The sequence below is a fragment of the Zootoca vivipara genome, chromosome 5 (assembly GCF_965207765.1).
Source record: "Zootoca vivipara chromosome 5, rZooViv2.hap1.1, whole genome shotgun sequence".
NCBI lineage: Eukaryota > Metazoa > Chordata > Lepidosauria > Squamata > Lacertidae > Zootoca > Zootoca vivipara.
In genome coordinates this window covers 36,797,791-36,822,467 of record NC_142588.1, presented here as the reverse complement: position 1 = coordinate 36,822,467, position 24,677 = coordinate 36,797,791, and the positions used below count along the sequence as shown (strand labels likewise).

General features: G+C 42.1%; 1 protein-coding gene across 5 annotated transcripts in view; it reads left to right on the top strand.

Annotated features, from left to right (window-relative positions):
* Positions 1–24,677, top strand: part of LRRC27 (leucine rich repeat containing 27) — a 39,583-nt gene that overhangs the window by 9,196 nt on the left and 5,710 nt on the right. For 3 of the 5 annotated variants that reach the window (XM_035138413.3, XM_035138416.3, XM_035138414.3), the window contains exons 5-8: positions 1,036–1,188; positions 10,540–10,780; positions 13,663–13,806; positions 14,881–14,974. In XM_035138413.3, the coding sequence (XP_034994304.3) occupies positions 1,036–1,188; positions 10,540–10,780; positions 13,663–13,806; positions 14,881–14,974 (632 nt within the window). Of the gene's footprint in view, positions 1–1,035; positions 1,189–3,312; positions 3,436–10,539; positions 10,781–13,662; positions 13,807–14,880; positions 14,975–24,677 lie in introns of all 5 variants that reach the window. The other 2 variants (XM_088670399.1, XM_088670398.1) reach the window with 2 other exon arrangements.

Sequence of the window (24,677 nt, the reverse complement as noted above, 5' to 3'; positions counted from 1 at the left end):
AGAATTGCCCCATGTCATCTTTTGTTTTTGGCTTCAAACAGTTGAATTAGTCATCTTTTTGTGCTTTATGAAAGTACTGTTAAGATCTATTAAACTGTGTATTTGGAAGCTACATGTAGCTCGCGGGTAATCAAGAAAGCAACCACCCAATATTTCCATTTGTCAGCCACCTCTTTATACAGTATCTCCTTCCCAGGCCCATGCTGACAGATCTAGAGTTTTGACAGGAAAAGCTGATACAGCCTGGGGAGAAAATAGACCTGAGCCCAACAGTAGCAATACAAATGCAATCTGTGGGACCTATTGGTATGAAGTCTCCACTGATTATGTATTAGATTGAGGGGAAGAAGAAAAGGCAGCTAACAGGGGGCTGAGAAAAGTGAGGGCAGGCCTGGAATAAGATCTGGAGAATGCTTTGGGGCAGAAAGGAGAAAGGGCAGCAGAGGCTGTGTTGGTTCAAGGTGGTGAACCTGTAGCCCACGGACCACATACACTTACTAGTAGCATACTGGTAGCAAAGAGTGGGAAAACAGTGCGAAAGGGAAAAGCTCAGAGGGAGAAAAGGGTGTGCAAGTGAGAGGGAATGAGTACCTTGTCCATGTCCTGCCACTTTTGGCTTTGGCTCCATCTACCCCTAACATGCAGCTTCTCTCCCTCAATGTATAAATTACTTGGGGGGGGGGGAAGTGTTCATCAACAGCAAGATGATTCTGCACCCCTGGTACAGGTAGTGTTGTAGAAGGAGAAGCTGCTGCTGAAGAATTACCGGTACATTATTGAGTGCATAAATATGTTTGTGTTTGTCTTTAACCCCCTAGGAATGTTGACCATCTCTGAATAAGATGTGTCACAAAAACTTTACATGTCAGTTGGTGGAATTCAACAATTGGAATTAACAGACGTAACTTATTCATGTTCATTGATTTCAGTGGGTCTGCTCTAGGTAGACATAGTGTTGAATTCCACCCAGTGCATTGAATTTTCCCAAGTGACTGATGGTGGTCAACTTAAACCTTGTTTCCCCTTTTTTGGCAGGTAACTTAAGTTCACTTACAGCTTTGAATCTCAGGCATTGTCCCCTAGAATTTCCTCCTCTTGAGGTGATACAGAAGGGCCTGTCAGCCATTCTATCCTTCCTTCAAAGGATGATTGGTGAGGATCTTGACTATAGAGAACCTGCTACTCCAGGTATAGTAACTTTAATATGCTTTTTTTAAAAAGATGTGTCCACCTAGAAAAAAAACAGATAAGAATTGTTCTTTCTACATATATAGTTCAGGGGTCAGATTGTGAAGTCATAGATGTGAAGTTAGTTATTGCATTTTATGGCATAAGGTTAAAAGTTTATTTATAGTGTATTTTTTATGTTGAAAGGCTCTGCTGTCATCTTAATAAGGACATGAAGGGTCAATTTAATGGTTCACTTAGATAACTTTGTGGAGTCTGATTAGGCTGGGATAGTATGACCATGTACGTTTCCTCATTACATCTCATTGTGGTGTGTACATTGGAAGCAGAATGAGGATGTATTCATTTGCCCTGTTGGTCTCTCTTGTTTTACAGAAACCCCAAATTACCCCTGTGGGTCATCAGCCTTCTCTGTGCCAGCTTAGTTTTTAAGAGTGCCAGATACTCTTAACCCCCCCCCCCACTATTGTGAATGGGCACTATAGCCATTGAAGACAATTTGCCTTCTGACAGAGCCTCAGTGTACATGGTTTATGTGACTTCTCAAGCTGTGAAATAGGCTTTAGCTGCACTTATTAATGGTCATAAGTGGTTCTCATGTGGATTATATTTCATATGAAGCTTCCGCTTGTATTTTATCTCCTGCCTTTCTATTAGTTCCATAGTTCAGAACTGATGAGGTGTCTTACACTTGGCAAGACATGAGGAAAGAGTTGTTCTGAATTCTTAGTACGGATATTTGTGGCATCACTGAAAAAGCATTCAAAAAGGAAACTTTCCCAATTGTCATCTGGTTCAGCTTTAGTTGCATATAATTACCATTTTTTGGATAGAAATGTTCATCTGCATAAGCATCCCACTGAGAGCAATGCATTGTGGCTTTAAAACATCCACATTCAGACTGCGTAGTCAGAAGCGTTTAAAATGTATACCTTGCCCAGGAAGAAATCTTTCACTGTATTTATGACATACAGTCAAAAGCTAATGTTTTGAGTGTTCATGTTATATCAAACCCCACTTCATAAGATTGATTGATAATGTATGCTGACTTGAATAATACTGCTCTGGTTTTATTTTATTTTTTAATGTATGGGGGGAACCCAAAAACTCATTTTCCTGTAACAAAATAAGTCTTGAGCCTGGAATTATGATGCTATTCTGATTCCCATTTTTATGAAATAATTACAGTACTTGCCATGGGGAGGTTTAAACATTGTATGTCAAGACTTGGAGAGGAAGGCTGATTTCATGAGAGACATTTTAATTGTTTTGTTAATTTCCTGTATCTTCATGATGTAATACCTATTAACATTTTTGACGATATTATATCAATCATGCTTCAGTTTCCAGATCGAGGCAGTCATTAGAATTCATGCCAATGGCTATGTAGAAAGATCAGTGCAGATTTCCGCATCCCTTAAAGGCATTTCAATCACTTAACTTCTCCTTCCTGCATACTCATAATATATGCAGGACCTTTGTATGTGAACGTTTCTACACCACCCATTTCTAGTGCAGGAGAAGCCACGCCCAGATTTTCTGTGGTGCAGATTTATGGAAAATGAATATCTACATGACTGTTACATTAAATAAGCACATTTCCTGGGACTAGAATTCAAACTTAAAATGCTGCATTATTATTTTTCACAATTAAAAAATGGTGTGATGTGACTTGTGAAAGTGGCCTAAATCTTCCTTAACAACTGGTAATGTTTGATGTGTCCATAACCCGGTGGCCTTCAGGGAAACAGAATGTTTATTAGTTCAGTGCAGAAATTCATTAAAAGAGCTGGAAAAGGAGCATCAGCTTGGTGCCTGCTTAAACAACACACTTTTAATCCTTGTCTTAGACTGTCAATGTTTCATTTTTCCACAAAATCATAATGCTCCAATATAACTGGATTGTAAATGGAAAAGGACATATAAGCTTGTGATTTCTCGCTGCAAACATACTACGCCTGAAGGAAAAGCATGCTTTTTGCACAACTAGACTCTCGTATTTTATCTGTCGACGAAGGAACAGACTACTCCCAGGTCAAGATATTAGTGTTTGTAAAGAGTCATTGCATGCCAGTTTAGTCACTTATAAAGTGCACACGTACCTTGAAATTCTGTATTTCGCAGATTTGCCTTCTCCACTAGAAGAAGAAGCAAGGGCCATTGTTAGAGAATATAAAAGAAAATGCGACAGACCACCAGATCGCAGGAAAGCTTTCAACGATTTGTGGAGACAAATGAGCTGCCTTAGTGAGTTTAGTAGAACGTATCAAGTTAGAGGGCAACAACACTTTGGTGTTCATTCTTTCGTACATATTTTCATTTCCGTTTCTGTAATCTGTTTAGTTCAGTTGTTGCAGCCAAATCATGGTTTGGACATTAGGATTGTGCCTCAGGCTCATGCACTGCCTTTTCACCTTCATGTGCTTGAGTTTCCTCCTGCACCTCTTGATCCATAGAAACCATAGTTTGCTATGATGTCCAATAGAGCAACATGTGTTGACCAAATTCTGGGATTCACATTCTGGTATATGGATATCCATGGTTAGCCCCATAGTTGTCAAAAACTAGGAAATTTGTATGTGCAAGGAGATGAAGTTGGAAGAAGCATATGATTCCAAATGATGGCCTCAAGAGCCAAAAAAATGGTTTGGCTGTGATGCCTGAAGCAATTCATTGTAAATATGTATATAAATTGTTCCATCTTTTGTAATTAAATAAGGGCCTATCCAGACTGCATTGTTTTACAAGGTTGTTTTACCCATTTGTTGGGCATGGTCCACTAAAGTCTGCCCCCACCCCAAGTCAAGCAGCTCTATTCCTGGGAAATTACATTTTCCTTGTAGCCAAACCACCGTATTAAGCTTCTGAGAAAATACAGTTTTATTAGAATAACATTGTTTTGTGTACTGTGCATCAATTGGATGGTGCCTGTAATAGCATTGCTCTTGTATTTTGCACTCTATAACAAGTGCATCCTCCTCCAACTCTATTTTTACTGCCCCACGAGTTGATCTACTTCTTTCTGTTTTGTTGCATGTTTTTTCTCCTCCCACTTTGGATGCTATGTATCCTTCTGTATTTTTCTTTTTTAAAACAAAGTACCTATACCCCAAACCCAATCCATTTCCATCCCTGTCCATTAGGTGGAAATAGCAATAGAATGCCATTGGTGCTGGATCAGAACTAGTGATTGTTTAACCCTTAGGTTATAAATACTTTTTTTGAACCCCTGAACTTCTGAGAGTCATACATGAAATAATACATTTTTCTTTAATTTTGTGATTTATAGATGTAATTCGATTTAAATCCAGAAGTGCTCGGGAATATCCTGGGATGCACAGACTGAATGCTTATATTGCTGCCAATAGTGTGAACCGTAGAGGTGGATCATATGCATAGATGTTTAAACAGATGTTCTTATTTATTGCTTTATATACATTTATCCATAATGTTTTAGAATTTTTCTGGACTGAACATGTAAGAACAGCCTATTTAAAGTAGAGGTGAAATTCCTCTGAAGTATATATGTGTACAATGTTTATTGTAAAATATGGTGCACTCCTTTTATGCTTATCTCAAACTGTTGCCTGTTCCAGACAAAAAAGTATCATTTTGCATAAAGTATAATGACCCTAATGGCCTGATTCTGACAGCATGCCCCACCAATAAATGTTTAGGTTGGGAAGTATCAGAATACTATCTTGTTACAGCATCTCAAAACATGATTTGGAATCAACATTGCAGCAGTATTACGAAAGCAGAGATCTTGGATCTGTGTGACCATTTCCCACTGTTTCATTGCCTCTTTGGCTTTACAGTGCATTTATATGAATGTGTCTGTCATAAGAAGAGTGTACTGTAGACACTGCTCAAACTGTATATCCAAATGAATGATCAAAATAATATTAAAAAGCAATAGTTAGGTAATTTGTGTTTGAAATGCACCAAAGGCATGAGATTCCTCATAACACTTAAATGTAAACCCGACTGCATGATCAGTTATGGAAGCATAAGAATGTAGAGTCAGATGGTATTTATATTTATCCTAACTGATATCAATTTGTACACATGCAATGTTTGTTTTTGAAATCACTGCCAATATTTCTGGAAAATATTGTATGTTTTATCAGTGCTTGTTATGGCCATGTGTCTAGAAAATAAATTATACATTAAAATATGCATTGGATCTTGTCTAATTGCCTTCTTTGACACATATATGATTTGTGCTGTTCTTGTATTGTGGTACCTACATGTTACCCCAGACCCCATCGCAAAGCTAAAAGCGCCATCCATAGGGATTAAGATCAGGGAAACAGCATGGGGGACAGACTTAAGGCATGGCCCTCCAGATACTATTGGACTCCCATCAGACCCAGCCATCATGGCCAATGGTCAGGGATTATGGGAGCTGTAGTTCACCTCTGGAGGACCACAGGTTAAAATCGGAGAAAGCTTCTTAATACTGAGTCACATCATTGGTCCATCTAGCTCAGTATTATCTACACTGAATGGATATGACCATGGCTCTTCTTCTAATCTATATTCAGAGTATTTAAGGACTGATGCCACAAGTTTGTGTTTGGATCAGATTCTTCTTCTCTTTAACCTTTTATATTTAAAAAGCTCTGTGTAGTCTATTAATGCTTATGAGTAAATTCCCATAAATGAATAGAAATGGATCTGGTATTCCACCCAGGAGGCCAATTAGATTGAAAACCAAGCCTCAAGGGGTTCTCTGCTCCATGCACAAATATTTCTAGGCTTGATGACATTTATAAGCAGGGAGATTTCAAGTGCAGGTTGAATGTGTCTGGAGACTTTCCCAGGCCTGTAAACATTTAATATGCCAGTCACTTTGGGATTTGTGTGTGTTGCCCTTTTACCTGATACATGTTTTCTCTGGCATTTACATTGTATTAATTGTGCAGTGTAATCTAGTCTGTGTTACATGTACAGCTAAGCCCTAAGCATACTCCATTGGTGTTGCTCACATTAAGCGTGTAAATGAAGGATATGGCAACTTCATTATTTACGTGTGTATTTTTAATTTGCTTCTTAATAAAACAATAGGCTTTACAGCAGGCATCCCCAAACTTCGGCCCTCCAGATGTTTTGGCCTACAATTCCCATCATCCCTGACCACTGGCCCTATTAGCTAAGGATCATGGAAGTTGTAGGCCAAAACATCTGGAGGGCCACAGTTTGGGGATGCCTGCCCTAGAGCGTGTGGCAGTTTCTGTGACTTTGCTGAAAGTAGTGGGGTGGATAGGCTCCAAGTAATGAGGTGCATTGGAGTGGTTCATGTCATGATGTCACTTTCCTGGGTCAGAATACATCCTGAGGTGGACTAGGAACCTGTTACACTTCCATGTTGCTCTGTGGTCTCAGATTTTCCACAAAAAGTTAAATGCACAACCTCTCCCCCCTGCCTCCCCCCCCCCAGAGATACAAATCCAAGTTGATCCAGAGCTTGAGAGGGAAGGGGATGGAGTGGAGAGGGGTGGAATTTTTTTTTCCATTTTGCTAGCTTTTAATCACAGTGAATTATTTTCCAAGGCCACTCCAATCATGGTGATTTAGGGGAGGGATACTAAAGGAAATAAACAGAGCTGTTCTTCACAAGGATAATCCTCCTTCAAGTTTTGGCTGTGAGAGCAGGGTGTAAGCAACCGAGTTAAACTATTAAGGCCAGCTGCTTCTTCTCCAGTCATTCTTTTTCCTAGCAAGCATTAAAAATAAGAGTGTTCTCTCTCTTTTTCATCACAGAAAGTGTTTTTTTTAAATTTATTCCAGGAAGTGGCAAGAGTGAGGGGGGAAATGGTGACTATGTCATTTTTTATAGATAAGGTAAAATCATTAGCACAATAGTCACTGGAATTATTTGTCTGAATAATTTTGGCAAGTTTCTTACCAAGGGGCACCCCTGTCATACCCCTTGTTTTCAGACTGATTGCCTGCTTTACAGTCTTGCTCATCTAAATCCGTGCCATAAACAGCAGCTGCTTTGCTACATCCTAGTGCCATTTGCATGCTGGGAAAACCATGGGTGGTCAGCATACAAAAAAAAGGCACAAAGTTTTCGCCAGGAATTGGGAAGGAATTGTAGAAAGAGCCAGCAACATCAGGAGCCCCAAGGCAACCTGCCCATGACTGCAGGAGCCTACAGGCCTCTATACACCTTGGAGGGCTTCTTTCAACTTTCTACTCCTTCCCAAACCATGAAGCTCTCCCTGGTGAGAGCTGTTGCACTTCTGTCCATGCTATACCTTCCAGAATAGCTCCCATTTCCCCTGCCGGGCCCCTTAGCCATTTTACTGGCTATTCGTTGTTGAGGTTCAAGGGCTACTGGTTGCTTGGTTATGGGTGCTTGCCTGATCATAGCTCAGCTGTGGCATGATGATGTTCTTCATATTTATACACTTTAACTGGTAACCGACAGTGCAATTCTAACCAAGCCTACTAAGAAGTAAGTTCTATTGAATTAAGTAGGGCTTGCTCCCAGGTAAATGGGGCTAGAATTGCTGCATCAGAAGTGTTCCTTTGGGTTGATTTGCATTCATTTGCTATAGATTCCTGAACTAAGTGACTGAACAAAGCCTTAGTTTCTCCCACGTGATGCTGGGTCCACCATCTCATATAGCATTTATTTTAAAGAATTACTCCTCATATTTCAATCAAAATGTTGCCCAAATTTCTGTTCTGCTAGAACAGAAACATTATATAAATTCATTAATTCTAGTAAATGTGTGAAAACTCAGCCTATCCTGAATCTTGCGTCTTAAACCGAAGATAAAATATTGAATAGTGATTTAAAAGTGGAAGGATCCATCAAGATATACTATACTAATGAACTGTTGTCTATTCAGAACAAAAAATGATGTTAATGTGCATCCCCAAACCCTGAACAGTGAGGCTTCAGGTGTGTACCATGTGCTCAAATTTGGCTTTTTTTGAATGAGGTCAGTAGAGGCTTAATAACATTTTGTAATAATTGCATCTATTTAAAAACATACAGGGACCCAGGTGGCGCTGTGGTTAAACCACTGAGCCTAGGGCTTGCTGATCAGAAGGTCAGCGGTTCGAATCCCTGTGACGGGGTGAGCTCCCGTTGCTTGGTCCCAGCTCCTGCCAACCTAGCAGTTCGAAAGCACATCAAAATGCAAGTAGATAAATAGGAACCGCTACAGCGGGAAGGTAAACGGCGTTTCCATGTGCTGCTCTGGTTTGCCAGAAGTGGCTTTGTCATGCTGGCCACATGACCTGGAAGCTATACGCCGGTTCCCTCGGCCAATAATGCAAGATGAGCGCGCAACCCCAGAGTCGGTCACGACTGGACCTAATGGTCAGGGGTCCCTTTACCTTTACTAAAAACATACTGGCTGAGCATAAGTGGAGACACAGCATTAAACCATTCTTTACAGTTAATCCAAAATTTCCTGCTCCTCCATAAAACCTTATAGGGAACAAACAGCCGGAATATTACCGTATCAAATCTTCAGAGCCCAACTCAGCAGTGTCTTCTCAGCTTCTCAACCCAACCCTGTAACTTCTTCCCAAACAGCATGACATCATCTTCCATAGAGATTGGGGAAGTGGGGAAAGAAAGCCTTCCTTCCTAACAACTAGCCCCTATGGAAACATTTCACCTTAGTTTGCTTAGCAATCGAACATACCGTACTTAGCTGGAACCAGCTTGGCAGGTTTCAGGCTCAGCAAGTGCTTCTCTCAAAATTTCAAACTCTTTGAATTGGAAGGGAATGCAAGAGGCATCCCTCAATCCCAAAACAGTATGGTATAGTGTTGGTTTTTGTTGCTTTTCCTGTACTGTTTGGCGCCGTTCCAGGAACAATGGTTTGTAACCTGGGCTGTGAACCTAAACATAATTATAGGGGGAGAGACCATTGAACACAATGGGACTACCTTCTAAATAAACATGCCTAGGATTGAGCTGCATGTTGTTTCCCAGCTCAAGTTATATACTGTAAATCACACATTAAGGACTCAAAGGATTTTTTCTCCCAGAGCTCTGTAGGAAATACACGCCATATCCAACATACATGCCATAACTGTTTTTGCTAGTCACACATTGTGGAAAACCTAAGAGAAAATCTACATAATCTGCCTACTTTAACAGTGCGGTTCTAGCTATGGCTACTCAGAAGTAAGTCGTATTGAATTTTATGGCTCTTACCTGGATAAAACAGATTAGATTTGCAGCCTAAAACAATGACGGTGTGTCAGATGATAGGAAGGGTCCTTTAATCAGACGTTACCTTGGAATGCTCAGAGAAAGCATGAGGACAAAGTCTAAAACTAGTGTTCACCCCCTTGTAGCAAATTTGTTGCCATGACTGTATCGGATACAAAAAGAATGTGCTCTAATTTGTCTCATCATACATTAAAATGGTGAAATGCCAAGCTAGTATTTCAGGTCCATAATTCTTCATCCAGGTATTTTGTTTCCCAGGTATGACATTTGCCTATTCAAGATACAAAGAAATAGAAAACGTGGAGGTTGGATAGAACCGAAAGGCCAGAGGTGTTTGGAGGTCAGAGGAAGTAGGAAAGATGTATAGGGCCTATGTCTTTTAGATTCCTAGCAATGTTTTGGGATTCAGCACTTCTGGTGGTGAGGCATACTGCTGCATTGTAGGCAGATTTAGGGGAATATGACCGGTTCAGTCGCACTGGGCATAGCATAGAGCCTCGGGGGTGCTGCCGAAGATGTCGCAACTGTGATGTAGAATGCAGCATGAGAGGCAGAGGTGCACCAAATTTTGGTATTGCACAGGGTGCCGCTGAAATTTGAGACCCCAAGCCCTCTGCTGCCTGCCCGCCTGTCAAAATGGAGCTCAGGATAGCAAACCAGCAAACGAGAATCAATGAAACCTTATCCTCTCACCATGCAAAGAAAAAGGGGAACAGGGACTAATGGATATGTAAAATAAACTAATAGTATTCCCTTTTTAGGAGATGAGGAAGATGTTTCCAAAAGAATCTTTTTAATGACCCTACTAGGTTCATAAAGCATGGATTGAAGGAAAGGGGGCAGGGTAAACAAATCTATCAGGCTCTAATGTAAAACATTTCTTTTCGTCAAGCTTTGTTCTCTCTGCCAGCATAGAAAACATTTCCATGTACAGTACTATAGTGTCATTTCTGATGCTTGCACTGCAATAGTGAGCAGAACAGTGGCTGAGAAAAGCAAGCCAGAGTAAAATCACATGGCTTTTTATGCTTAATTCTGGAGAGAGAAAGAGAGAAAGCAACCAGGTCTTGTTTTCCCATTTCCCCTTCATGTCTGCTTGCACCAATGAGTTTACTACACTAACCTCTTTTTGATTCCAATAGAAATTCCTCCTGTTGAAAAGTTGAACTTGACAGACTTCACAAAATCCAGTTTGGATTTGTCAGACGGATGGCCTAATGAAGAGGAAATGGTACGGTTTCAGAAGCTAAGAGAAGAACTTATACAAGATGAAAGAGAGGAGTACCTGGGTAACAAAATGGTCCCCAATGAATCCATGCCTTCGTTAAGAAGACCAAAGACTAAAGAGAAGCTCTCTCGTAAATCATCCACGTTTTCATGCAGGTAACAAAATGCATTGTGCAACTTGCTCTGCTTTTAAGTTTCTTATGGTGAAAAATATATTTACTATATTAAAATGCATGTAAATGGTAAGTTGCGTTTACATGTTTAATATCCCACAAGAGCCCCCTGAAATCGGAGCCTTTCATAAAACCCACTCATAAGGTGGGTGAGGGAATCAGAATTTTGGAAGGGATAGAAAGAGTCCTCAGGTAATTATATTTTATTATTTTATGTAAGTCACCTTTGGGATTCTTCTGAATTGAAAAACAGGCTAAAATCAAATTATGATTTATATTTGCTGGTTGTCTCATCCTATAAATTCCCTAAGCAGTGTACAAAAACTAATATAAAACTCTATATGCACTAGAATCCAAAACTAGCACAAATAACCAATAAATTGTTTTTTACTGATTTTAATATTGTATTTTTTTAATAACCCACTCTATTGTAATCTGCACTGGGATCTTACAGTGAAGGATGCTTAAGAAATGCAATAAATAGTATCACTATTATAATTTAACACATGATAAATGTGATTGATTGATTAATCAGCCAGCTGTACAAATGTCCTGGGCGAATGAATGAAGGTTTGACAGTTGTAAAATGAAACCTTGTTAATATTATCCTAGACAGTGCACATCACCTAGCATCTATCTACTTACATTTCTACTCTTGTCTGCTTCACCAGCCAGGTGTCCTCCCAGCTGATGAAACCCAAAACGTCTGGGGGGCACCAGGATGGCAAAGACTGGTCTGCCGTGTGATGTGACTTAGAATATGTTGAATTTTTTAAACATGAAACCATTGTTGAGATCCTTGAATCGTAATTAAAATGGTTGGATGTTTCCCTTCACCTATGCTATTGTGACAGCTGTGCTAGCTGTTTGCTTTCAAACTTCAAGCAAGCCACATTTCGAATGCAAATAAATAAGGCTCAGACGTTCCAGTAGAAGATGCTGCCATCATTTCAGACCATTCTTGCATAATTCTTCAAAAGCCAACCCTGTGTTTCAGAGTATAATTCTACAATGTAGGATCTTGAGGACATATACCCAATATACAAGCTAGCTACCCTTCAGCTTGTACAGAGCTATAAATTGCTTGATGGGCTAAACAGCTGCCTACCTTTCCCTTAGGTGAGAAATGAATTGTGGCACATTTGGCAGAGGAGACAGCAAAAGTACATGTTGAACAATTCAGAGTTATGGTTGACACATTGTACTGCAGGAAAGGCACACTTAACCCACAAGTTATATCAGAGGAACACTGGAGAATGAACAACATTCTCAGCACAGTGTGTTGTGTGGCACAAACACAGTTCCTGTATTTTTTCCCCTTTCCTGAAGAAAACCAGAAGGTGGCAGACTGTGTACACACTCTCTTTGAAATTTGCAGCACTTCTTTAGGTTTCAATTAGTTCCCAGGAATTTCAAAAATAGACCAGGATAGTGCCATACAAATTGCAAGCTTCCACTCGTGCTTTTCAAACAGCAACCCGCTTTGGAAGCATAGGGCAGTTTTAAAAGAAAAAAAATGCTGTGGCAGGATCAGAGCATCATTTGGCGAAGGCAGCAGGGGTATGTGCTTCACCACATATATGCATACATTGCAGTAAGTGTGCAACTGATCATTCAGCAGGACCAGCTGTATCTTAATATAGTGTAAAACAGGCACGTCCAACAGGTAGATCATGATCTACTGGTAGATCACTGAACGTCTGTGGTAGATCACTGGTTCCCCCAAAGAAGCTCTAAAACTTTGTCTCCCCTAAAAAAGCTCAACATTTTTGCCATGCACTTCCCAAAAGCGGGGCTTTCCTCCTCCCTAAAGAAAGCTAAACAACTTTGACCTGACCCCCCAAAAGGGGGTAGATCACTGCCAGTTTTTAACTCTGTGAGTAGATCGCAGTCTCTTGGGAGTTAGCCACCCCTGGTGTAAAAATGTCAACATATGGTCTCTAAATGCAATTAGTTTTGTTGCTGTTATGTGTGTTTACTATAACTATCTCCTCAATCCCCCACGGGCCAAATTTGACAGGTGGGTGGAGCTTCACAAGTTCTGTTGATCAGGTGATCATTGCACAGCACAGCAATCTGCAAGGTTTAATGATCACCTGATCATTGGAGCCTGCAAAGCCAGGTGCGTAGCACAGGCATCCCCAAACTGCGGCCCTCCAGATGTTTTGGCCTACAACTCCCATGATCCCTAGCTAACAGGACCAGTGGTTGGGGAAGATGGGAATTGTAGTCCAAAACATCTGGAGGGCCGAAGTTTGGGGATGCCTGGCGTAGCACATCACACAGAGCTCTGCAACCCCCTCTCTCCGTTTTGGCCCAACCACATCTTTACCTGCCCCACATCTGACATTATATATGGCATCAAGTCACCAGGCCTCATGAGCCAAATGGGGACACACAAATGGTGTGCTTAATTTGGCCCACCGCCTGGCGATTCCTCATTGCTCTCCTAAATTATTTTAAAAAGTCACGCTTAAATCACTTTGATTGCTTTTATATCTATGCTGCATGTATAGCTAACTCAGATGTGACCAAAATCATAACAACAACTGGACACTGCATTTTTTCAGGAAAAATCAAATGAACGGAACTAGATTTCTTGGCATCTCAACCAAACATTAACAGCCCTAGCTCTGTATAATGCTGAGACTTGCATTTCTATAATGTGAGGGATACTATTCAGTTGTGTAATTGTATTGAAGGTTCTGCCTGGAGAACCAGGCATTCTGAACTAAAGGGACTATATTTTATGAAGCTGGAATAGACTGGGAAATAGAATAGATATTTCCTATATATAGCACCCTTTCTTTTCAGCTATTGATGTTAAACAATTGTTTTGTTTGACCTTTAATGTAAAATTTAAAGGACTTTGGCAAGAGGCAAGAAGACCCTGGTCCCTGCAATTTCATCATACGATGTGCTCATTCAGAGTAAGAAGGTAGAACAGTGCCGATTGGCAGCACTAAAGGACATGAAGGAGAAACAAGCTTTAATCGAACAGCGGAGAAAGCAAGTATTATTATTGGAATTATTAGCGAGTTATTTGGAAATTGCCATGCTGTCCTGAACACACGCACACCCCCGACTGTTTCCTACTTGACAGAATGCACAACCATTGCAGATTGTTTGCCTGCAGACAGGAATCTGTAGGAGCTTTGCCCTGCTTTTTGATGCTTTGCGTTCCTTTGCAATGATCCTAACTCAGATTTACTCTGAGCAGAGTTTCTTGTGGCGGCGGCAGCCCTACAAGCAATGGGGAAGGGCCAGACTTCCTCCAGAACAGAAACAGCAGATGGGAAGAAGGTGCCAAACTCTTCCACACCCACCAATTTTCACTCCCTCGCCAGCCAAGTTTCCCCCAGCAGGTTGGGAAATGAGTCGAGCTTGGGTTGATAGTCCAGAGGGAGGGCAGACTTGGAGGGACGGGGGAAGCCGCAGCTGGAAAGAGGTGCTCTGCACCCACCCAGTGCTTCTCTTCAGGTGGTTGTGCAGCTTCCATTTTATTGCTTTTTTACTGGCAAGGTGCTGTCAAAGACACAGGCCGTGTCCTGTCACTGTTCAGTACCATCTTCACATGCATGCTACAAGGCCCCATTCCTCATGAGAAAGTTCCCCGTTCAATTGTCAGCTAAAATGATCTCAGTTAGGAGGACCGGCAAATACCTTTGCTGGAGGTTTTAGACTCCAGATAGGAATTGCCAGACTGAGGTCCTGATACAGCCGCTACTCCCAGCTCCCCGCTCTTCCCCAACATCACATTTCGCCTTTTAGAAACACAATGAGAGGTTTTGTGTGTGTGTGTGTTTTCTAAACCTAACTATGGCATGGAGGGTCTGTTTGGGAGTACCGCTGGGCTGAATGACATGAACATTTTAAATTCGCTGTGATCCAACATCTACCTAGATCACACCTATGGAATGTAAAGTAGGTTATCTATAGCTTAATACATACAAATCAAATGCGGTTCTTTCTCTCTGAATATATCTCCAAGTGCAACTTTTCAGCACCTCTGTAGCACATGTTGCTTTCAATATCTGCACAGAGAGAGAGCTTGATAGATGCTTATTTCATTTCTTTTGGTAGAGATAAAGAAGTGCTTCAGAAATGGAGGAGACGGAGCAGGATGATGAAAGAGAAGAAGGCCGTATCATACTCATTCGATAAAGAAGACACTGAGGTATGTAACAGCGGCTACACTGTAGAAACTTGGAATTGATTCTCATCTCTGACACTGGTATGCTAACTAACCTTGGTCCAGCTGATCCATTTTTCTGTGCAGTTGTTACCCCATCCCCGACAGCTTACTGCTTGTTACTCCATCAGTCATCTTGAAATCCCATCCTAAGGGGCTGCTTTATCTCCTAGGGAACGTATAGATGTTTTACAGTTGAAACATCCTCTTACTTTAGGCAAGCATAGGATAGAACCATCCAGTCCTGCCCTACCCATCACCAAATTATTTTCGTCCCCTGCCTCATGTTAAAAAGTTTTCTGCTATCCAAAGTCAGCGATACTGTGCAGGTTGATTACATGAGGTTGATTTTGGTCCCACCAGAAGGCAACTATCTAGGTCACAGGCAAAGTGCCAAGGATTGTTGGTAAACCAACATTCAAACTCTGGTTGGTTCCTGACATTAGCGCCATGGTGCCATTTCTGTCCTTAAACTACACCTGCACCTGTTCTATCTAATCTGAAAAGCAGTGATACTATCAGGAGAGAACTTTATCAGCAGAATGAGGAGGAGGAGGAGGAGGAGGATCTCCAAACACAATCGGGCTGCTCCTTACATTACACCATACATTTCAAGCACATAGATTTTCCCCTCACAGAATCCTGGGAACCATAGCATGCTAAAGGGTGCTGGGAATTGTAGCTCTGTGAGGTGTAAATGCACAATCAGTGAGTTTCAGTGAAACGGCAAACATGCGGATCCCGTTATTTATATGCAGGCATGCTATTTAGGAAACCGTGCTTTGACTACTGAAGGCACAGAACATTTGGTGTGAGTAGGGTACAGAGTACGGTATCAGATCCTTAACTCTGCAGCATTTCCTGCATAGACCAATCACTTTGCTGGCATTCAGAGAGCAGCGCAATAACATCTTTGCAATAATAGGATTCTAGGGATACAAATTGCCACTTGATTATCTGGTCCAGCCTTTGGTACCAAGGCAGGGTCCTACACAGATCAGCTCCCTACATATTGAACCCCCACCGTCAAACTTCTCCCCAGTAGAGAGTTTGTCTAAAATGATTGCTGCTCAGCCTTTCGGAGGAAGCAGGTGCAAATTTAAGTAAACAAGCTACGGCATCATGGCTCAGTCCGGGGGGGGGGGGGGGAGTGTGTTGTAAGTGTCGAAACATCCGGCACGTAGCTTTTCACAAACTGCGGCTGCCCAAGCTGTTTGGAGGCGTTGCAGCAGAAGAGCTTTCATTTAAAATAGGATTGTTAAAATTGATGGGTGCCTCCTGAGGTTTTTTGTCTCTGCCAAGTCGAAGCCAATGTAGGCTGGATATTACAATTAATCCAGGAGAGAAAAATCTGTCATCCTGATCCCAAGAGAGAGCTGCATTGTTTTTAAAGAAACCCCTATAAGAGCAGCTCGTTGACTACTGCTCTTTTACATCGTTTCTTTAAAAAATCCTACAAAAGGGCACCGAGAGGTCCAAAGGGAAAAGATCTATGAATACACCCAGGAAGGCTGGCTTGAGAGAAGTGGCAAAGATGCTGGGGAGGAGAGCAGAGGACATAGGGGATCCAGAGTGTATTAGAACTCAGTATAGGGCAATGGCACATCCTCCCTGTGCTGCCTCTGGTCCCTCACCTTCTTGCTTTTGTAACAGCAACAGCTCCTCCTGCTATTATTCAGTGCTCCTGGCCTTCCTTACCAGTAGTGTGGCTTGAACTCCATTGTCCTCTCTGGTTGTGTGAGGGAAGACGTCCCTGGCTAAAGGTTAAGAAATCTACCCACAGAAGCAGCTCTTCTGCTGTTCTCAAGTCAGAATCTTTAGGTCCCTGGCAGTCGGTGATCAGAGTCCATGTACCAGGCTCTCCCTTTCCCTTGATCTTTCATAGAGTCGCAATCCCCGGCATCTGCAGCAGGACTGCGAACGTCCCTTGCCCGAAACTCTGGAGAGCTACTGCCAGTCATTGTAGGATATACAGGTGAAACTCAGAAAATTAGAATATCGTTGAAAAGTGCATTTATTTCCATAATGCAACTTACTATTTTTTTTCTTTTTCTTTTAATTTTTACAAATGTTTTCTTTTGGAAATTCCACAGTAATAAAACAAATAGTTACAATAACACAAAAATAAACATCGCTATTACGTTTCATTAATTACATTCCATTTATAATTGACCCGCCTAATGACAAATAATTACAATTACAACAAATAAAGGCTTGACATATCTTGCTTTGCATGTCATGCATCTATCTCATATATTGGTTTCACCTTTTAAGTTGCATTAGTAAAATGGACTTTTCGACGATATTCTAATTTTCCGAGTTTCACCTGTATAGATCATAGCTGCCAAGTTATCCCTTTTTTACAGGGATTTTCCCTTATGCTGAATAGGCTTCCTCGCGAGAAAAGCGAAAACTTGGCAGCTATGGTATAGATGTAGATATATAAAAGTTTTATTAAGACTTTTCACAATACAATAAAAAGCAAACTATTCTAAACAGAAAATAATAAAAAAGAGAAGAGAAAGAAGGAAAAAGAGCTAGAAGAATACAAAGTGAAAGGAAATAATAAAATAATAGAGAAAGATAAAAAGGTGGGTAAAAGCAAGGGAATGAGAATAATAACAGAGTTAGGCAAAAAGAGAGAAGAATAAAAGTGGCTTCCAACTACCTGTCAGTCGTAACTGCAAGCATCCTCACAATAATCCATTCTTCAGTCCTGAATAGCGTCCCGTTCTTCCTTCCTCTGCTAGTTGATTTTTCCCCAATGTTCAATTCAGGCATCTCACGTTCATTTCTTATCCTTTTCATCCAAGAGGTCCAAGATAGGTTTTCCAATTATTATTAAATATAAAAATCAGCCTTGAACTTCCTTCAGTCCAGCCTCACAACTTCCTCACGAATTTCTTTGCTGGGTTTATAAAATAAAACAATAATCCATTATTAGTTATGAGTTATGTAGACATTTGCTCACACCCCATGCTTCCAATTCCATTTCCTGTTGCAATGGCCTTCCATCCTTGTCACTTAGAAAGCTTAATCTTCCACCTTCTGTATTTCCATTCTTTTTTCGAAAGCAGCTCACGGCACCAGAGCAAGCAATACGGCAACAAAAATGAGTATCAGTACAGTGTTTCCATAAATGGTCTTACTACCAGTTCATTTCGAAACATCACAATCCAAAGAAGCAATTCACGTTGATAATATTAACATGGTAACATTATAGTTTCATTAAAAAGAAGTCAATACCAATCAATAAACTACATCACAACTGATATTGTTTATGTTATTTTAGAATATGTATGTCAAGTCAGATTTGCTTTTTTTAATGTCAATTGGAGTCAGGTATTACTCAGCAGTCAGTAGAGCATGAAATCTCAGCCCCACTTTGGGCAAAAGATCCCTGCATTGCAGGGGGTTGGACTAGATGACCCTTGTGGTCCCTTCCAACTCTACAATTCTATTATTCTAAGTGCAGGAAATAGTAACCAAGTTTCTTAAAGCCTGTAGCACATGATCTATTCCATGCACCATACTATCTCCATCATATTCTGGTGCAGCTCTTAAAGGCTTCAGTGGCAACACAGACAGGGCGAGGGCAGGTTAACCTGATCTTTCCACGCTGACTAAAAAGCTTGTAATACAAGCATCCCTCCCATTCAAGCCTGCTATTCATTATTTGAAGAACCTTCTTTTGCATCAGATTAATATCTACTGACTCATACCCTCATAAATCCTTTTTCTTTTATTCTGATCACCTGTGCTTGAATGAAAGCTCCAGGTAGCTCAAATGCTTATTCTTCCAGCATTTAGAATCTTTGCTCTTACTTGCCTCATTTGCACACACACACACACACACACACACACACACACACACACACAAATGCATTGTGGCATGGATGAAATACATACTGTATCTGAAACACAAGAGGGCACTCGAGTGCCACATATCCAGCCTGCAGGCGGACAATGCAAATCACCATGCAAGTAGTGGAGGACCAAATAGGATCATATTTCCTTTATTCCACTTCTGTCATCTTGTCCACTGGGTAGTCTTTCAAGGGATTGCACAATGAGAGAGTTAGAGTTTCTGACCTAGCATGGGAGAAAGTGCTGCATATCAGCATTACTTCTTGTGGGTGGAGAAAGTGGTAGGGTGGTTAACCTGCTGCTTCCTTTATTAGTAAAGCTCAGGTTTCATTTATATGAATTGCTGTAAAGAGCAGGAGGATACACCCCAAACAGTCATGTAGTAATAGTTACATGCAGCAATACGTACTCTACAACTGAGTTTTTTAATGCTTTTTGACTGTGCAAAGCATTTTGTGTGTTATCTTAGTGATCCTGACAATATCCCTGCAAGATAATAGGTCAATGTTATTATCCCTATGTAGCAGAGAAGCAGGAAGGACTAAGGCTGGGAGACAGAAGTCACCCTCACACATTAATTGCGTGAATAATCATAGATTTGCAGAGCTGTAGAGGACCAACCTCCCGCAATGCAGGAATCTTTTGCCCAACATGGGGCTCGAACCTGAGACCCTGAGATTAAGAATCTCATGCTCTACCCACTGAGCTAAATACGAAGAGGCTCTACACAATCAAAGGGACAGCAGGAGCACACTATGGACTCTAACCCAAGGTCACACAGCTTCTTGGTCCTGCCCTCCAGCTTCCATGTGTTGAGACAAAGAAGGCTATATTCACAGATCTCTAGGTTTCCATGGGAGCTGGAATTCTGAGGCTTGATACATAGAGTTGGGGGGTAAGAAGCCATGTGACCTCAGAAGCTAGGCCTGTGGTGTGGCTCTACTTATTTCTCTGAGTATGGAGGGACGCAGGTGGGGCTGTGGTCCAAATCACTGAGCCTCTTGGGCTTGCTGATCGGAAAGTTGGCAGTTTGAATCCCTGCAACGGGGTGAGCTCCCGTTGCTCTGTCCCAGCTGTTGCCAACACAGCAGTTCGAATGCATGCCAGTGCAAGTAGATAAATAGGTACCGCTGTGGCGGGAAGGTAAACGGTGTTTCCATGCGCTCTGGCACTCGTCACGATCCTCCGTGTGCCAGAAGCGGTTTAGTCATGCTGGCCACATGACCCGAAAAACTGTCTGTGGACAAACGCCGGCTCCCTCGGCCTGAAAGCAAGATGAGCGCTACAAGCCCATAGTCACCTTTTGACTGGACTTAACTGACCAGGAGACTAAGAACGTCCCTATGGTCACCAAGCGATCCTTACAGCTAATGTGGGATTTGATTTCCAGTTTTCTTCCCCGGCTTGCAGTGAAATGGGCCAGCATGGGAAACACACAGAGGGTTTAGCTAATTGCATAGTCTTGTTTGCACAATAGGGTTTCTACAGCAGCTTGGCAGCTTCCTACATAAGTGGACCCAAGTTTCGCCCAGCAGAGGGCTGTGTAACATTGCTAATGTTGTGTACTTATTGAATAAACTTGCAGCAAGATGCTGATCAGGGAGCATTGGATAACAAAGTTCATTCTGCTAAACTCTGGAGCTAAAATATATATAAAAAACACAGAATGCCAAACTGTCTAGTATCTACCACCAATTGCCCCAGCTTATCCTGGAACGTGGCTCAGACTAATGTTGGTTTCAAAGAATATATCTGATGGGAAAGTTGTTAATTGTAGTATCATATGAAATACTTTCATAATAGTGGCAGAATAACTTCAAACTGGTATCGCTTAGATTTAGAAAAATCTAGGAGCCCAGAATTACTGGGAGTTCTTGTTGCTATCAGTGGAGACCACTGGCTGAAGTATGTGCCATGGGTTGGGCGTATAGGACCATTAGAGGCAGCATCTCCACTATACATTTAAAGCACTATGATACCATCTTAACAGTCATGGCTCCCCCCAGCCCCAAAGAATCCTGGGAATGGTAATATATTAAGAGTGCTGAGAGTTGTTAGGAGACCTCCTACTCCCCTGAGAGCTACAATTCCCAGAGTAGTTTAACAATCACTTTCTTTGTATGGAAAAGCTTTGTTTTCTAATCTCATGTAAGACAAATGCTTTAATGTAGAGTACAAAAATGGATGTGTTTATTCTCTAGTTTCTCATTGTTTACTAACAGCTGTTTGCATTTTTAACAAAAAAAAGATGCTTTAACATTTCCCAGTTTATTAAAGCATTAAGACCTTGCCAGGATGCCAGTATTATAAAGCACAAAAAATACAGTCCTTTTTTTTAAAAGACAATATGTTTTTAAAGCTTTCACTTACTGAAATGTGTTCATTCCAGCTCTTTCACACAACACATTTCTCTGTAAATAAACAAACTTGGATTCTTTGTGAAGTCTTCAAGAGCTGATAAGGTCTGAGATAGCTTCGGTTTCATCAAAAGCTTTTACATTGAACGTCACTGACACATTCTTTTAGACTGTTTATCAAAAGGCAATGTGATTTATTTTATGGCAAATGGGAAGGATCAAGGACTTCTTTTTGGAAATAGCTTTGTGAGTCAAGGTTATACTGTATCTGAAAGTTCTGCTTATATTATTGGAGGCCTCACAAAATGAGCAAATATAAACAAAGTGCCTTTTGTTAGCCACGTGGCCCTGTGTGTATTCCAGATTTCTTTGCTTCCCCTAGATCAGGCATCCCCAAACTTCAGCCCTCCAGGTATTTTGGACTACAATTCATATCTTCCCTGACCACTAGTCCTGCTAGCTAGGGAACATGGGAGTTGTAGGCCAAAACATCTGGAGGTCCGCAGTTTGGGGATGCCTGCCCTAGATGGATCCAAAAAATCTGCATTGTATATTGCAGCTACAGTAGGGCTGTTGCCATAAGGGGCATCTTTACAAGTGGGACAGAGTGAGATAAATCTCCCCCATATAGGGAAACCTCCACTTTGGGCTACAGTACTTACTATTTAACAAGCCTGTTTCAAGATGGCTTTCATCTTTGGCCACAGCTCTGGTGTTGGCTTATTTCAAAAGCCAAGATGTAGTCCACTGGGTAGAGAACTGGGCTTTCTTCAGGGAGATTTAGGTTTCTCCTCTTCCAGTTGGCATCACTGCCTCTGGTGTTTCCTTGTCTATAAAATGGGAAATCTTCAGGGAGCTGTTGTGAAGGAAAGCACAATGAGGGCTGTAAAGCACTTGACAGATTAAAGTCCTAGGTGAGTGATGAGGAGTAGTAGAGAGGCATCTTTTCCTCTAATATGGGGGATGTCTGCATGTGCAGCATTTTTCTTGTCGCAAGGAGAGCAGTCTGTTCTCTAACTGATCACAGATAGAAGAAGACATGGGCGTACCCAGGATCAAAACTGGGGGGGCACGCCAGCCAGAAAACCCCACCCCCAGCCACCTGATTGGTTGGCTGGTGATGACATGGCCAGGATCCCCCAGGAGGCGTGGTCAACATCCATGCCCCCCAGAGGGGAGGGGGCCATTTCCAGCCAACGAGGCAGCAGCAACGAAGCTGCCTCCGTCGAGAGAAACCTGGACCTGGGCTAACTTCAGCCCACACTCCTTCAAGTCACAGCGAGCACAGCACAGAAAGTGCTGCCCCACAATGCTCCGCGGCACCTCATTTGCATACATGATTGTGGGGCAGCACTTTCCCTCGACGGAGGCAGCTTCGCTGCCGCTGCTGCCGTTTCTCTTCAGCCGAGCAGGCCGAGGTGCCTGTCGTACTGTGCTCTCCCTTTTTTGCTTCTAGGGGGCAGCTGCCCCCCTACCCTGTGCTGGGTACGCCCATGGAAGAAGAGGTACCATATTTTTCCATGTATAAGACTAGGGTTTTTTCCTTTTAAATAATGGCAAAGATTAGGGGGCGTCTTATACGTGGATTGTGCTGAGGGTGGACTGGTGACAATCTGAGTCCCCCAAGATAGGGGGCATCTTATACATGGGGGTGCATCTTATAGTTGGAAAAATACGGTAATTCTGACAGTGGTTTCTTCCTTCCTTTAGTAATTTGGTTGATGTTCCTTTTTTGCTATTTTTGGCAGCGAAGGATCCCTTTGGGAGTTTAGGTTTTTGGTTCAGTGGCTTCCTTAAAGACTTGCAGCCGTCTGCTGTGTAAGAGAAGAGGCAGTCAGTTTCCTGTGGCTCCTCACATTGCTTTGGGGTGGCATTCAGCTCCATGGTGTTCCAGTCGCCCACCGTTAAGGTCATAAGAGACAGAGATTGCACAGTTCAGCTATTCCCCCTGGATGTATGGGACGAAATCAAGGTTCACACACAGATGAAAACCTGCCCTCGGACAGAGTACCTGACTAGGCAAGTTCAGTTGCAATAGGGTATGTGACTCACTGCAGGTAGAGGTACACCACATGATAGGATAGGACTTCGTAAGCCTTGAGCATCCTAAGATGTGTATGATGATGTCCCCTGATTCATGAGAGCTGGTGGAAATTCAGATCCTGTGGCTCTTCGCCTGCCACCCACCATCAAAGAGGAGTGTTCTATCTGAGGCCCTGCTTCCCCTGTCTTGGTTAATGGCAATTAAAGTGTAGAATGCAGAGTGTTCTTCACCAAAGCCTCTTGATTGTGACATCAACCCTAGGGCGAATTCCAGTGGGGAACACCATCTTTTCGCAGCTGCTTATCCTGGATGTCAGCCAAGTCACCTTTGTATTGCCTCCCACATAAGCGCGCCGTGTCCTACAGTTGCCGGAGAAACTGTGCAGTGCCAACAATTTGGAAGCTGGGGTCAAGGCTGGGTGCCACAGTGTTGAGATTGCAGGCTGTTCTCAAATGTCCACTCATTACCACCGGCCCTTTGGTTCAGAACAGGCTTCTCTAAAGGGAGTGAGGTGTGGCTGGACGTGCAAAGGTTCTGACTTGGACTGGAGGGAAATGCAAGGGGGAAATGGCACCTTTGAGCACCAGTGACGTATCCAACGACTATGAAACTGACACGCCCTTTCTGAGCATTCAAATCCACAACCTTCCCACCCACCCAAGAACAACACATGTTGTATCGGTCCAGTTGCAATAAAAGACGAAGTAGTTTTTAGTCACTTCCATTATTAAGAAACTGCGGTTTCAGAAATGTTTTAATATAGAGTTGATTTCCAGGGACAATAAATCATGCTCACTGCTAGGAGTATGCCCAATATATATACTATATTATTTACTATAGTGCTATACTACTAGGAGTGCTGCCCAATACTAGGAGTGCTGCCCAATACTGCTAGGAGTATGCCCAATATATATACTATATTATTTACTATAGTGCTATATTTGTTGTATTGTTTTAATTAAGGTGAGAAGTAAATCTTCATATGAAGCAGGCAGTGGCAGTGTGGTGTGGTGTGGGGTGTGTGTGTGTGTGTGTGTGTGTTTTAAAGCACCATGCTTGTTCTTCCTCCAAGGAGATAAGCCTCCTTTTATCCTCACAACAACCCTGTGAGGTAGGTGTGGTAGACAGAGGGAGGCCCAAAGTCATCCACGGAGCTTCATGTCTGAGAGGGTATTTGAACCCAGGCCTCCCAGGGGTAAACCGGGCATTGTGCCGCACAGGCTGAAATGGGGATAGGTGCCAGCGATTCACGCCTCCTTTACCTGAAGTGCTGGCTAATTTTGCTCACTGGGTGAAAAGTAGCGAGATTAACCTCCAATAGGACTTCATCTAGCAGTTACCGGATGCGACAGTTGCTGGCAGTGCTGTTTATCTGCTACCTATAAGGTCTGGGTCCCAGCTTTAGGCACTGTGTGGAGAA